At 44.3% G+C, this 14979-nt stretch overlaps 1 protein-coding gene across 1 annotated transcript in view; it reads right to left on the bottom strand.

The window, feature by feature from the left end:
* kif1aa (kinesin family member 1Aa) overlaps positions 1-14979 on the bottom strand; it is a 324793-nt gene that overhangs the window by 124089 nt on the left and 185725 nt on the right. Inside the window, exons 18-24 of the mRNA XM_078563437.1 lie at positions 14195-14301; positions 12548-12631; positions 9412-9592; positions 7862-7934; positions 6383-6476; positions 4952-5100; positions 3039-3217 (exon numbers count right to left, since the gene is read on the bottom strand). Of these exons, the coding sequence (XP_078419563.1) occupies positions 3039-3217; positions 4952-5100; positions 6383-6476; positions 7862-7934; positions 9412-9592; positions 12548-12631; positions 14195-14301 (867 nt within the window). The remainder of the gene's footprint in view (positions 1-3038; positions 3218-4951; positions 5101-6382; positions 6477-7861; positions 7935-9411; positions 9593-12547; positions 12632-14194; positions 14302-14979) is intronic.

Consider the following 14979-nt stretch of genomic DNA (forward strand, 5'->3'; position numbering starts at 1 on the left):
TTGAGTCCAAAGACAGTTAACTAAAAGTAACAGACCATCATGGAAAAAGTCCTACCTCTGCCCAAATCCTTTGACCACGTAGAAAGCCCTGACCAAGCAGCGCACTGGCAAAACTGGAGATCACAGATTCAACAGGCAGAGGACCACTTCAGGGCCAGCACAGAAGCCTGATAAAGAACAGGTCAGCATACTCCTCTATTCCAATCCAACAGTGCAGATGACATTTTAATAAGGCAAGGTATTAATGAGGACCTATGAAATGGTTATTAAGGCCTTTGATTCGTATTTCAATCTCAGAGGAACATTATTATTGACCATGCAAGGGTTAACAGATGCACTCAGGAATCTGTAGAAATTGCTGATTTTTTCATAAACGACCTGTATTGTTTGGCTGATTGCTGTGAGTATGGGGCTTTACAGGATTAACTCATTTGAGATGACATTGTGGTGGAAGTGCTTGATGAAGCCTTATCTGATTTTCTGCATTCGAAGGAGGATTTAACATTGTCCAAGGCAGTGCAATCAGTCAAACAGGCTGAGCTACAAAGCAGAACCAAGGTGCCTTTGTGGAGTCAGACTACTGACTCAGTCTAGTTTGTGACCAATACCAGCACATCCACTAAAACGCAGACACAGAACCAAGAGGAAGCAGTTGCCGTGGTTATCCAGTGTTCCCATTGTGGCACAAGTAAACCCCATTGGCATGAAGACTGTCCTGCCATTTCTGTAGGAGGCGGGGCCATTTTAAAGTGGTATGCCACAAAAGAAAGCCTACTACTCCAAACGTTAAGGGGAGATCATTCAGTATCCTGGAAATAGAAGACACAGAGGAACATGAAGTGCCATTCTTGGGTGAAGTTGCAAAATCCAAGGGGAACTTTTTGTGGTGCAGATATCATAGTCAATGGCCACAAAACCCATTTTAAATAGGACAAGGGAGTGGGTGTGTCAGTTTCTTCTGATACAGCACAATGGCTGAAACCTGAGTTTCTCCAGCCATTTTGACTCTACGGTCCAGGGGTATCTCACTGAAGGTGCAAGGGCAGCTACACTTCGATGTAATGCCAGAGAACTTACTGACACTTTGTACGTTGCTCATAGTCAAGATTGCCCTTTATTAAGCAGAGAAGCTGGTATAGAGTTGCAGCTCCTTTACTCACCAGTTTCTGTAGAAAGGCAACCCAGAACGGTTTGAATTAGTCTCCATAGAGGAAGCTCCAAACCTGCAGCCACAGGAGGATGTTCTGGAAATTGCATTTACTTTGAGGAGAGAATAGTGAAGATGGAGCCTGGAGCACCAATCACGATGGCCAGAGGTGGAAATTCCGGAACTTGCATTACTTTTTGAAGAGAGAGCAGGTAGAGACCACAACCAAGATACCACTGATGAGGGTGACCAGAACATTACTGATGAATATGACCAGCATGCCAATCCACTTTTCTAGTAAGGACAATGATGTCCTTACCAGAGGACAACCTGGTGCAGGCACTGGCTCTCACAAAAGAAACCAGGAACAGAAGCTCCTAAAATGGTTAGTGAGACAATTGCAGAACACAAAGTTGACCCCCCAAACCCTGATGTCAAAGCTGAAGAGGAAGTGACTGAATTTATTTTTTATTCATTCATGGGATGTGGGCTTAGTTGGCTGGGCCATCATTTATTGCCCATCCCTAATTGCCCTTGAGAAGGTGGTGGTGAGCTGCCTTCTTGAACAGCTGCAGTCCATGTGGTGTAGGTACACCCACAGTGCTGTTAGGAAGGGAGTTCCAGGATTTTGACCCAGCGACAGTGAAGGAACGGCGATATATTTCCAAGTCAGGATGGTGAGCGACTTGGAGGGGAACTTCCAGGTGGTGGTGTTCCCATCTATCTGCTGCCCTTGTCCTTCTAGATGGTAGTGGTTGTGGGTTTGGAAGATGCTGTCTAAGGAGCCTTGGTGAATTCCTGCTGATGTACTAGCTACTGATCTCACACACACTTCAGATGTACAAGGAATTGTAACCTCTTCGAATCTAGAGGAGGCAGCAGTACAACAGCCTAATCTAATAAAACACCATATAGTAACAGAATTCGAGGTGACATTTAGCTCTATTCAAGATATTGCCTTGACCGCTGAAGCTCTTGAAGTGCCAATCCTCGTGAACAGCAAGCTCACACTTACGTGAAAGCAGAACGTGTGAATGCTGAACAACCACAAGCAGAAAGACAAAACCCCACAGTATTAACAAAAGTATCATCAACTCCACTTGAGAATGATCTTCATTCTTCTGTTTGTCCATTGGATTCATTGGGATTGCACAGCATTTCATTCCTGGCACAGGAATCATTGAATGTACTGATGCAATTGACACTTTTGTAGGCAATGGAATTGCTGGATCAGAAGATCTGTAGGCCCACTACAGCTATACACACCTCAACAGAAGCTGACCAAGTCTCATTCATTCAAGAAAGAGTAGCCAGCAGCACAACTATAAAGGGGGTACAAACAGGAAGAAGAAAAAGAGAATGTCTGTTTATCTCCTTTATACTGTACACTAGAAACAGGAATCTCTGTCTACTGAGTTAAGTGAGTTCCAAGAAGAAAATGGAGAACATACATCCTCTAACAGAGCTGAGAATACAGTCGGAGGTTAATGCCACTGCCACAAGAGATGCTGTGGGGTGTGGGCTTGGGGTGGGTGTGGGGGTGGGGGGGGGTGGGGGCTAGTGGTGGTGGTGGGGGGGTGAAGTGTGTGTAAATATTTAATGAGGAGAATGAAAGACTTGGAGGGAGATGTAGTATAAAGGGTTAATAGCTATTATGCTAATAGCTAACATCATCAGTGATGTCAGATCACGTGTTCCTAGAACTCCGAGAGAGATTCTTCTGGAAGGAGCCTTGGGCTTATCTATCCCTCCATATAGTTGTACATGTTTAATAAATGGTTGAAAGTTCCTGAAGGCTTTGTTTCTAGTAGTTGGTGTTAAACATTCTGGGACTGTTTATGATCTAACCTTGGCTCTCTCCTGTTAATTGATACCTTGTATTTCCTCGTACCTGAGTTTCTCTAGGGTCCAGTAGTGTGTTGCTCCATTCTTCTGGTCTTGGACTTCTACTGCCACAATGGTACGTGGAAATGGTCGCTTCTCCCTGTCCTTGACTGCATCAGGAGGCATGAGGTCAGGAGGTAGAGGGGAGTACAAAGTGTCTGTGAGGAGCACGAATTGGAATTGGACCTGTTTAAATAGAAGGCAAAATTTTGAAACATGTTTCTGTGGTCCTTTACAGAACCTATATTTCTGGTGCCCACGTGTTTAATGGGGTATCTGATTTGTAAGGTTGGGGGCATGGGGAGTTTTACTGGGGTGCCTTCTCTCAGCACCAACAATGATGCACACCTTCCCTCTCTCTCACATGTCCTGGAATTCATTTTTACCCGACAACTATGCTCCCATCTATCTCATCAATGTTTATATTCGAGTCCATCTAATCCAGTTTCTGCCCTGCCCACAATACAAAGATCACATAATCAAAGTCACAAATTACATCCTGTGTGACTGAGACCATGGCTCACTGTCTCCATTGTCCTGCTAGACCTCTCTTGCTTTTGGCACAATTGATAACTCCATCCTCCTCCAATTTCTCAACAGTCCCTATATTGCTACCAATGGCTTCTCTTTCACTCGTACAGTCGGCTCTAGTGATCTCTTCTTGGATCTCTGTTTTGATTATCTGCATGCAACCCTTTCACGAGGGGATAAGCTTCCACAAATAAACTGAGGGCACCGAGCTCTATCTTATTTTCTCCTCCATTGATTCAGGTTCGCAATTTCCTCTATAATAGCTGGACCTAGTTAGCATTGAACATAAGTTAACATTTACGCCAGCTGAATCTGGGAAAGACTGAGGTCTTCCTCCCATCAATACACTGTGAATTCTGCCTCAATTCCATCAATTTCCTTGGTTAGCATTTCAACAAAGTCAACAGGTATGGAATTATAGAATAAATGGTTACGGAAGAGGAGGAGGCCTTCTGGCCTCCTCAGATTCATTCCACCTGGCCTTGGTGACTGATCAACTTTTTGGTGCAGCCACCTATCTAATACCTCCTCTTTAACAATTTTTAGCCCACCCAGGGTGTCCACTACCTCCTTTTTCACTACGGCTTGGGCAGCATCTTCTTCCTTGGTAAAGACAGATGCAAATTACTCTTTTAGCACCTCAGCTATGCCTCTTGCCTCCATGCTACAATCCCCATTTAGGTCCAAAATCAACCTCAATCCACCTTTTACTACTCCTTTACTATTTATATGTACTATAGAAGACTTTTGGACTCCCTGTTATATTAACTACCAATCCCTTCTCATACTCTCTCCTTACCTCTCTTCTTTGTTTTTTCACTTCATCTCTGAACCTTCTATAATTCAACCTAGTTCTCAATTGTATTATCCACCTTACATCTGTCCACCCTTTTTCTGCTTCATCTTACTCTCCATCTCTTTTAACATCCAGAGAGCTCTGGATTTGTTTGCCTTACCTTCCCCCACCTTCCCTTTCATATTCTCTCAGCTCCACAGGCTCTCCATGTGTGCCAAGTCAACTTCAAACTACTTCTGGTCTTATGTCTCTCTGTGGTCTCACCTCACACAAACTTAGTAACCTCTTCCTGCCTGACTTAATTGTGCTGTCCTTCCTCACTCTCTAGGCCGTAAAGGCCTGACCTGACTGAAATGTTCACAAGGTTTATACAGGGGCTGTCAGAGGTACTTTAAAAGCATGTGTTGAGTTTAAAAATCTGATGACATGCACATAGGCAATGTGCATGATTTCTCGAACCTCTTGCTCACAGGACATAATAGGGTCATGGTCAGATTTTGCTCAATTGAATTTGGCTAATAACTACACAGCAGATTAATAGATCGCACTACTTGGTCTTAATCCCTGCATGTCATTGAAAAGTAGCTGATTACCTTTTTCTTCAACTCCACACTGATGGCATTGGCCTCTTTCAGGAAGATGGCGTTTCCCCAGAGCAGGTCCCGCAAGGAGGTAAACTGGTAGCATTTCCACTTACGGAATGCCCAGAGGGCTAACTCAAACTCCTGCTCTGTCCATTGCACTGTGCAGAAAGGCAACAATGGAAAACATATTACAACAAAAAACTCAGGAGTCAGGCCTGGTACATGTCACAACAGGATGACCCTTCCTACATCAACAATGTGCCTCAATGGCATACTCCACCAGAGTTCCCAAGGCCTACCATACCTATCCACACATCACTCTGAGTGAGAGGGAGATGGTAAATTATAAGCAGTGTTATGAACTTTCTCCAATGAGACTTTCACAAACTGAGATGACTTAGGCTCCTTAAATGAGCAGACTGTCTCAGGGTGTGAAAGGTCAGTGTCTGACCCACTGTGTCCCCAGTTCCAGAGTGTGAAAGGACAGTGTCTGACCCACTGTGCTACCCATTTCCAGAATGTGAAAGGACAGTGTCTGACCCACTGTCCCACCCAGTCCCAGAGTGTGAAAGGACAGTGTCTGACCCACCCAGTCCCAGAGTGTGAAAGGACAGTGTCTGACCCACTGACCCACCCAGTCCCAGAGTGTGAAAGGACAGTGTCTGACCCACTGACCCACCCAGTCCCAGAGTGCGAAAGGACAGTGTCTGACCCACTGACCCACCCAGTCCCAGAGTGTGAAAGGACAATGTCTGACCCACTGTCCCACCCAGTCCCAGAGTGTGAAAGGACAGTATCTGACCCACTGTCCCACCCAGTCCCAGAGTGTGAAAGGACAGCATCTGACCCACTGTCCCACCCAGTCCCAAAGTGTGAAAGGACAGTGTCTGACCCACTGTCCCACGCAGACCCAGAGTGTGAAAGGACAGTGTCTGACCCACTGTCCCACCCAGTCCCAGAGTGTGAAAGGACAGTGTCTGACCCACTGTCCCACTCAGTCCCAGAGTGTGAAAGGACAGTGTCTGACCCACTGTCCCATCCATTTCCAGAGCAGTTCATGAAGGCAGCTCACCACTGCCTTCTCAAGGGCAATTAGGAATGGGCATAAAATGCTGGCCTAGCCAGCGACGCCCACATCCCATGGACGAATAAAAAAAGAACTGCAGATGGTGTGCTCAAGGAGCTTTTTGTGGACCCTTTCCTTCCCTGTGGAAAAGTACTCATAGTTTAGTTGGAGCATAGCTGAGACCAGTTACTCAGTTTGTGGGAGATCACAGTTGCAGACCCATGCTGTGCCAGGCCTCTCTATAAGTGTTAATACATCCTATACACAATGCAAAAGCCATCTGTCCTGCTCCACCAGCTTCACTGATCATGGACCTGAGTCAGAAATCAGTGAAAAGGATCAAGATTAAAAATGGAGAGGACTGTATCCCTCACCTTCCTCCTCTGGCTCTTCATCTTCCTGTGCATTGTCTGGGTAGAAGCAGGAATCCATCTGCCTTTGTAAGGCCTCGAGCCTGCTTTCATAGTCCTGGTAAGGGAGGGTTAAAACAAATCGTTAAAAAAAGCATAGCTGTACACTACTCGTCGTCTTCTAAAGGAGAATGCTTCTGTTCAGTAAATATCATCATCTGTACACTGACATTTCTGCCATGACATTGATAGAGTGAGGTATGTAAAGATTTTATGAAGACTTGCCAATGCCACAAAAGCTGGGCCTGGTAAATACTGCTTTCCCTTAAATCTAAAGTACTGATTTTTAAGTAACTGTTGAATAGTCCCAGGATTTTAAATGCTATGAAGGGAAGTGTGTAGACTAACCAGAGTCCACTCTTTTTTTCTGTGTTCCACACTTGTCAATCTGCTGACCTAAGACAGCCAGTGAGCAATGATTGGGATTCTATCCCACTGGAATGAATAGGAAGGGTTGGTCCATTGTAATTATATGCAATGAGAATAAATATGAAAAAGTCTAGTCCACGAGAATTCCATACGGCAGGAATGAAAGGAAGACAATTTGGTCCTTTGGAATTCTGTGCAATGGGAGTGAAAGGAAAAACATTTGGTCCGTTACTGTGGAAGAAAATGGAAAGGAGTTCAGGCCACTGGGCTTCTATAAAATAGGAGTGAATGGGAAGAGGATTAGGTCATTAGAAGTCTATCTAATGGGGGTGAATAGGAAAGGGAATAGGAAAGGGATTGATTTACTGAACCTCTCAATGAGAGTAAAAATGAAGTGGTTTAGTTCATTAGAATTCTATACAATGGGAGTGAATGGGAAGGGTGTTGTAAAATTTCATGCCTGGATTAACAGTTTTTTTGGTATCAAATAACTGCCCTGTGGTGACAGAGCATCTGAAATTCCAGGCTGGAATCACAGATGAAGGAACACTTTCAGAAACCTGAGTAGAATGGAATGGATGATTAACTTTCACTCAAGCAGGTTCTGAATCCAGTTCACAGCAGGAAAGAGAACTTGCTTGATGTAAACTCTTCCCTTCATCCCTCTTCACCAACTTTTGATTGTTATCTATGACTTTCTGCACTTTGACTGTTCCTTTGGCTCAGGTGAGCTTCTCTTCCTTTCAGTCAGGGTTTCACTGAATGTCTTAAGATCTTATGAAGCACTAGATTTGTGGAAGGCCTGTTGAGATGGAACATGTTCAAGAAACATTAACTGCAGAGACGGGAGAATTAGAAGATGCGGCTGTCAGATAAACAGGACAGGTTGGTTTGGTGGGCCCAATGACCAGTTCCTGTTCCTAACTCACACCGATTAACTCACTAGTTTTTACACAGGGTCCACTTTCACTGCATCATGGTGCATACACAGAGCTGATGCAGATGGGAATAGCTGATAACTAAGAGCTTTTGCTGTTGGTTCAGTGAATTTCAAGAAACTGTGTTGGCACATACCAGTCTCTGCTGCTCCAACAGTAAATCAGCCTCTTCCTTTTCTCTCCGATATTGAGTTTCTAGTTCCTGAAGCCTGAGAAGCAATTTAACAGAGTAAAATATCTTTCTCAGGCTGATTCAGAAAAGGCATCACAGAACACTACAAATCATTTCAATGGGGAATAGAATTAAACCACTAGTGGAAATAACCTTAGGGAACCAGGTTGTGTGTCCCCTATGGCAAAGGTCATTCAAAGCTGTGTCATCAAACATTCCTAAGTCAGGTATCGTACCGGTTAGATATAGGGCAAAGCTTCCTCAATGCTGTCCCATCAAATACTACAAGAGCAGGTCAGAGGCTGGGAATTTTGAGGTGTGTAACTCACTTCCTGACTCCCCAAAGCCTGTCCACCATCTACAAAGCACAACTCAGGAGTGTGATGGAATACTCTCCACTTGCCTTGATGAGTACAGTTCCAATAACACTCAAGAAGCTCGACACCATCCAGGACAAAGCAGCCCGCTTGATAATTACCCCATCGGCCATCTTAAACTTTCACTCCCTCCACCACTGACTTAAAGTGGCAGCAGTGTGTGCACCATCACAAGATGCACTGCAGCAACTCGCCAAAGCTCCTTCAGCAGCACCTTCCAAACCCACGACCTCTACCACCGAGAAGGACAAGGGCAGCAGACACGTGGAAACACCACCAACTGCAAATTCCACCATACTGACTTGGAACTACAATCATTGTTCCATTACTGTTGCAGGGTCAAAATCCTGGAACTTCTTTCCCAGCAGCACCATGGGTGCCACTGTACCACATGGACTGCAGCAGTTCAAGAAGATGGCTCACCACTACCTTCTCAAGGGCAAATTAGGATGGGGAACAAATGCTGGCCTTGCCAGTGATACCCGCATCCTATGGAAGAATAAAAAAAACCTCCTCGGTCAGGCATAACATGGGTTGGCTGCAGACGGAACTCCCTCTACACTGTCCCATCAAACACAACAGAGCTGGCAGACTGACTCCAAGCTCCCTCTGCAGTGTCCTGGCCACATACCTTCCATGCGCCAATGGGATTATCAATTTTCAAAGCAATATATTTCCACAAAAATGTGAATTGGATCACATCACAAATATGACTCCAAAGCATGGGCAAACCTATGGTGGTCCAATGTAATGGAAACAGAATTTGACTTAATTGGTTACCATAAATTAATGGATAAGCGTTGGCATTGAGTGAAAAATCTGTCCCTAATTTGGATCTAAATCAGCAGTCCCACTGAGAGGTTTGTGCAATGAAGTTCATTAAGATTTTATGAAGACTTGCCAGTGCCCCAAGGGCTGGGCCCGGTAAATCAAAGGTACTGAATCTATAAGCGTCTGTTGAATACTTCCAGGATTCTAAATGCTAGTGGTTTGTATAAAAATTAGATCATTGTGATTAGGCTAAATTAACTCATGCCCACTTGATGGGTTGTTTTGCTTTAAACCAAAGAATTTCACCAGTTATCCGCCATTTATCCCCTCTTTCAACCCAAATTCTTCCAGTATTCTTCCTTTTACCTTTGTTCCATCTCCTGCTTCATGTCGATGCCCTGCTTCTCTAGCAATTCCCGCTGAGCAAAGGCCCAGTCCACAGGCTCCACTGGTGTCTCCGCACAGGGTGTCTTGTCGCGCTCTTGACGGGCCTGTTCAGGGTGGTTGAAACGGAAGACGTGGCTCTTCCCCATAATGATACGGTTTCCTTTGAAGAAAAAGAAATAGAGAAGTTGTCTCAATTTGGAAGGTAAGTGCTGCAGCTCATGAGAAACATTGAGTGGAATTTTTCAGCCCCCACAAGAATGGGCTGGGTCGTAAGGGGGAGTTGCTGTAAAATTGGCTGCTGTGGTGGCATTACCTACCAATCTCCACCAGTATTTTACCAGCAACATGGAGTGCAGGGCTGCCTGACCATCCTTGGGCCAATTGAGACCATAATGGCCACTTCAGGACCTCCTCACACCACTGCCAAGATTTTACCAGCTGAGGAAGGTGTCCACACCCCATAGCAAGGCTGCCAGGTGAAATTGGTGGCCTTTTTGTGGGCTGAATGGGTTGCACACCCTAAACTGTACTTAGGCCCCACCTACCACAGCATTCCCCAGACCCTCGTTGTGTTCCCTTATCGCCCTCTTAAATGTGGTCCTCCACTCCTCTCACCGGGGTCTGCCAGCCTGGCCCCAGCAAAACTCCAGACTTATATTGATATCCGACTTCATCCCTCCTCATTTTTGAGGGTTTCCTGTAGTCCCAGCTGTGGCCACTACTCTCAGTGATGCTGCTGGGACTAGAGAGTTGCCAGCCAATTAATTGGCCAGCAGCTGTTGGAGGCAGAACTTCCTCCCAGATGGGGGCAGAATACTCGCCCTGAACCAATTAACAGCCCGATGGCCGTTAATCACTGTGGCGTGTCCTGATCAAGTGGAGGCAGGATCACCTCAGACTTTTCAGCCAGGGGATTGGGGCCTCCACCTCCATGTAAAATTCTGGCCATTTTGTGTATAATTAGTCCTTCCTGAGTTTCCTGGAAACTCAGAATCTATTTGTACCTAAATTATGAATGAAACAGTGTGGCTCCCTTTGAGCAGAACTTGCCTGTTCACACTCTACCTTGAGTACTGCACCCAGTTCTGGTCACCCAGATACAAGGATGACACTCTTCCACTAGAACTAGTGCAGGGAACACCTCTAAGGTTGATCAAAAGATTGAGTTTTGAGAGAAGACCAGAGATTTGTGGTTTTTCAGCATGGGAAGGGAGCACCTGAGAGGTTATCTTACAGAGATATATGAGATAGATAAGGGAATAGAGAAGATAAACAGGAATATTACTTCAAGTTTAATTGCAAGAGTGGGACCTAGGTACAAGTTAGCAAACAATAACTTCAGGGAAGATATCAAGAAGTTCTTCACGCAAAGAATGGTTAATCAAGAAAGAATGGGAAAGGGTAGAAAGATGCATTTCTATAGCAGTCTTCATGTCCCAAAGTACTTTACAGCCATTGAAGTGTTTTTGAAGTGTAGGCACTGTTGTAATCTCAGTAACATGGCAACCAACTTGTGCACAGTAAACTCCGGCAAACAGCAATGTGACAAAAGCTAGATGAACTGTTCTTAGTGATGTTGGCTAAGGAATAAATATCGGCCAGGACACTGGGGAGAACACTACCACTCTTCTTTGAACCTTTTATGTCCACCTGAAAAGGCATATGGGTCCTTGGTTTAACAACTCATGCGAAAGACAACACCTCCAGCAATGCAAGACTCCCTTGGCACTGCACTGGAGTGTCAGCCAAATCTCTTGACTGGGACTTAAACCTACAACCCTTTGACTCAGAGACTACCATACTACCTCTGAGCTAAGACTTTGGAGGAAGATGAGAGGCAAGAGACAAATTACACCTATAGAGTGAGTGAAGATTTTGGTATTCTTTGGGAAACAATTGAATGCTGAAATGGCAGGACTTTAGGATGGTTGAATTCAGATGGGCCAAATAGCCTTTTCACCTGCAATTATCTTGGGAACATTTCCATTGAATGATGCTATTTTGTGATGAGGGAAGTCCTATTATACAACAAAACTTTGAATAATCTCTGGAGGCTTGTTTGTGAAGTCACTTTCAAATTTAGCCCTATATTTCCACTGCCAATGTGTTTGTATTGACAGTAAAGAGCTGCAGGGACATAACAATGCTTCTGTTATTCTAGAGTTCCATTTCTATCTCTTTTCTCCTCTCCTCTTTCAAAGCTGAGCTGACCATTACCGGTTTGGATCTGTGGTAGCATTCTTGCCTCAGAGTTAGAAGTTTGTACAAGAGTTTAAGTTCCACTTCAGGACTTGAGCACAAAATCCAGACTGACTCCTCAGTACAGTACTGAGGGTGTGTTGCATTGTTGGAGGTACTGTCATCCAGATAAGGTGTTAAAATGGAAACCTGCCTGTCCCCGCAGATAGACATAAATGATGAGTCCATGCAGGGAACAGGGAGTTCTCCAGTGTGCCAGCCCATGTTCGTTCTCTAACCAACACCATTTAAAACAGAACAACCTGTCATTCATCTCATTTGACACTTGTAGAATCTCTCTATGTTCAAATTTGCAGAAATGTTTACCTGCATAACAAGTGTGATTGCACTTTCATTCATTAGTTGTGATGTGCTTTGGGATTTCCTAGTGATGTGAAAGATACTGCAAGAACAGAATTCCACCTTCATTTCATAACTGGCCTTCTTGATGTATGTCAGCATCAGCATTGGCCACTAATCATCTTCTCACACAACCTCTAAACATATGCACACACCACAGTTTTCAAAAAAACTTCGCTGTATCAGAAATGGGAATTCCAGCTGATTCTTTTCCCCCTAGCTGTTGAGGTTCATTTTAGAAAGTCTGAGATGCATTCTCACAGGCTCATTACCCACTGACAGGTGAGGTAGCGACATAAATGTGAAAATCATCACTCGTCATAGACTTATAACCTTCAAATGGTATAAATGTTCCCTTTGAATTGGAATCTACGGTCCTTGTTGAGTAATTTGGGGCTTGCTATCAATTGTAATAAACAAAAGGAAATTCTGAGAATGTTAACTCCAGGGCAGGATGAAATACAGAGTGTCTATCTGAAGCCAGAGTATGTACACAAGATGCAGCCAGAGTACATACCTGATCGAAGTACAGTTGGTTCAGTCACCTTCTTTCCATTGACGTATGTGTCTGCACCTTCACATGGTTCAAGAATGACAATCACTGTAATGCAAAAGAAACATGTTCAAATGATTTTACAGTCGTACAACAGAGCTATTAACAGTACTTAGACAATTTTATAGAGCACCCTGTTCTGAGCTATGCTGACTGAGCTCTGTCTACAGGTCTCACTGCTCCCTGTGGAACTCCGTGCATGAACCTCCCCTGAGGTGGCATTGATCATTGAACCTTTAAGCAGTGAACACTGGCCTTGCTCAGCTGGATTTCCATAGGCATCACAATGCAGTTTCCGCAAACCTGCAGCTAGAACTGATCCCAATTTGTGCTACAAGCAAAATACTGCGGATGCTGGAAATCTGAAACAAAAACAAAAATTGCTGGAAAAACTCAGCAGGTCTGACAGCATCTGTGGAGAGACAAAGTTAACGTTTCGAGTCCGTATGACTCTTCTTCAATTCTGAAGTGAATTTGTACTGTTGGTTTTGGGAACAGCAGCATAGTCTTCATCTTGAGTTCTTGGCCCAAAGGCCTAGGTCCTTGGCAATTATTCACTGATCCATCTCTAAAGGCTGTGATTTTTAAAAAATGACAGGTAGGGTATGGAGACGGGCCCCAAGTCTACCTCAGCTGGAACAAGTTTCAAACCCCATTGTTAATCTGAACCCCATATTAGCTGTCTAGCCAACTGAGCTAACTGCTGCACCCCCCAGCCCACCACCCTTCTGCCCCCACAGTAGTTACGTGACTGGACTAATAATGCAGAAAACTGAAGTTCAAATCCCACAGTAGCAGTTTGAGAATATAAATTCAGTTTAAAAAAAACATGGAAACTTAAAGCTGTAAGCAGGACAAGTGACCATGAAACTTTTGGTTTGTCAGACAAACCTAACAGGTTCACTAATATCCTTTGGGGAATAGTAACTTTCAAAAGGCAACTGGGTATGTTTTTAAAAAGGAGCATTTTCAGGACAATGGGAAAAGAGCAGGGTTGTGGGGGCGAATGGATAACTCTTTCAAATAGCCTGCACAGGCATGATGGGCCAAAAGGCCTCATTCTGTGCTCGAGAGATTCTCCTGAATGTATAGCTTTGGTTCAAAGTGAAGATCTCTAGCCCAAGTTAAAGTTTCTTTCTATTAAAAGTTACAACCACTTCAAGACCTTTGTTTTACACCAGGAATTGCTTAGGGGTGGGAGGTATCAATGGTAGCATCCATCCCTCTGGGTGAGAAGTTCTGGGTTCGAGTTTTACTTCAGGACTTGACGGCCATGAAAGGTGTGTTCATAACGTGGTCAAACAGGTTGATCATCAGCCTGTAAATCCTTCCAATATGCCTGATGGCAGGCAGTAAGAGCGGGAGAGTTTCCTGGTCAGCCATATTGCAGAAGGCAATGGCTAACCACTGCAGTACTTTGCTAAGCATAATCATGGATCAATCCAATAGAAGTCCATGGTCACCAATACCCTGTTAGGGCATGGTACCTGAAAGAGGAGGATAGCCTAGGGTCGTGTCAGATGATTGTTTCACATCATTGTGCAGCTGGTCGATTAGAGGTTCTGTTAGCCAGAAACTTCAGACCCTACAGATGTGATCAGAGTGCTGTACCTTCGCCTAAAGATTTAATGTCACTGCGGAAGATGCAGTGCTCTTCTTTAATGAAGTGTCCGCTCAGCACAATGTCCTGTCGCCGTTCTGCATCTTCACGTCCAACTCTGAGGAAACAGAGTAAATAGTTTTAAATCTATAAAAATATCACAAAGCAAACTGTAACATGAGATTCCCATGCTTGATTGTCCTGTTGTTGCATTAGGAAGTTAGTTAAGAGGAAACCAATCTACTGTCAGTAATTACTTTAAAGGCAATCGCACCTAGCTGAGTGGATTCTACATTGGAGCTGTGGCCAAATATAAAATAATAGTCTGATATCATGGGATTGATTCTCTGAAGAGTTCTTGCCAATCCTTCACTGTGACTTTGGTCGCAACCTCAAAGAAATGGTGTCAGTGGCTATTTCTGTTGTTCTCTAGGGTTTCCATCAAAACTGTAGTGAGCAGGGGGGAGGGTGTTCGTTAGCACCCTTATGGAAATTACTGTATACGCATCGCCTGCATTCTTCCAACAAAGTCAGAAGGTAGATTGTGAGTTCAATGGAAAACTGAGGACTTAACAAATAAAAACTCATGGAAGATGACTCTGAGTTTTCCAATACGCATTCCAGGATGCCAAGGCCCCATTCCCAGTGTCTGCATTTCTAATATTTACCCTATAACCTAAGCTTCTGATCCATCAATATCCAAGCAGTGGTGCACTGTAGGAAGGACTAACGGTCTGTTCCTGTGGTGCAGGCAGATGTTAAAGATTTGATTGCATAATTTCAGGGAAGATCTCTT

Source organism: Cetorhinus maximus, chromosome 19 (assembly GCF_964194155.1).
Source record: "Cetorhinus maximus chromosome 19, sCetMax3.hap1.1, whole genome shotgun sequence".
NCBI classification, from domain to species: Eukaryota; Metazoa; Chordata; class Chondrichthyes; order Lamniformes; family Cetorhinidae; genus Cetorhinus; species Cetorhinus maximus.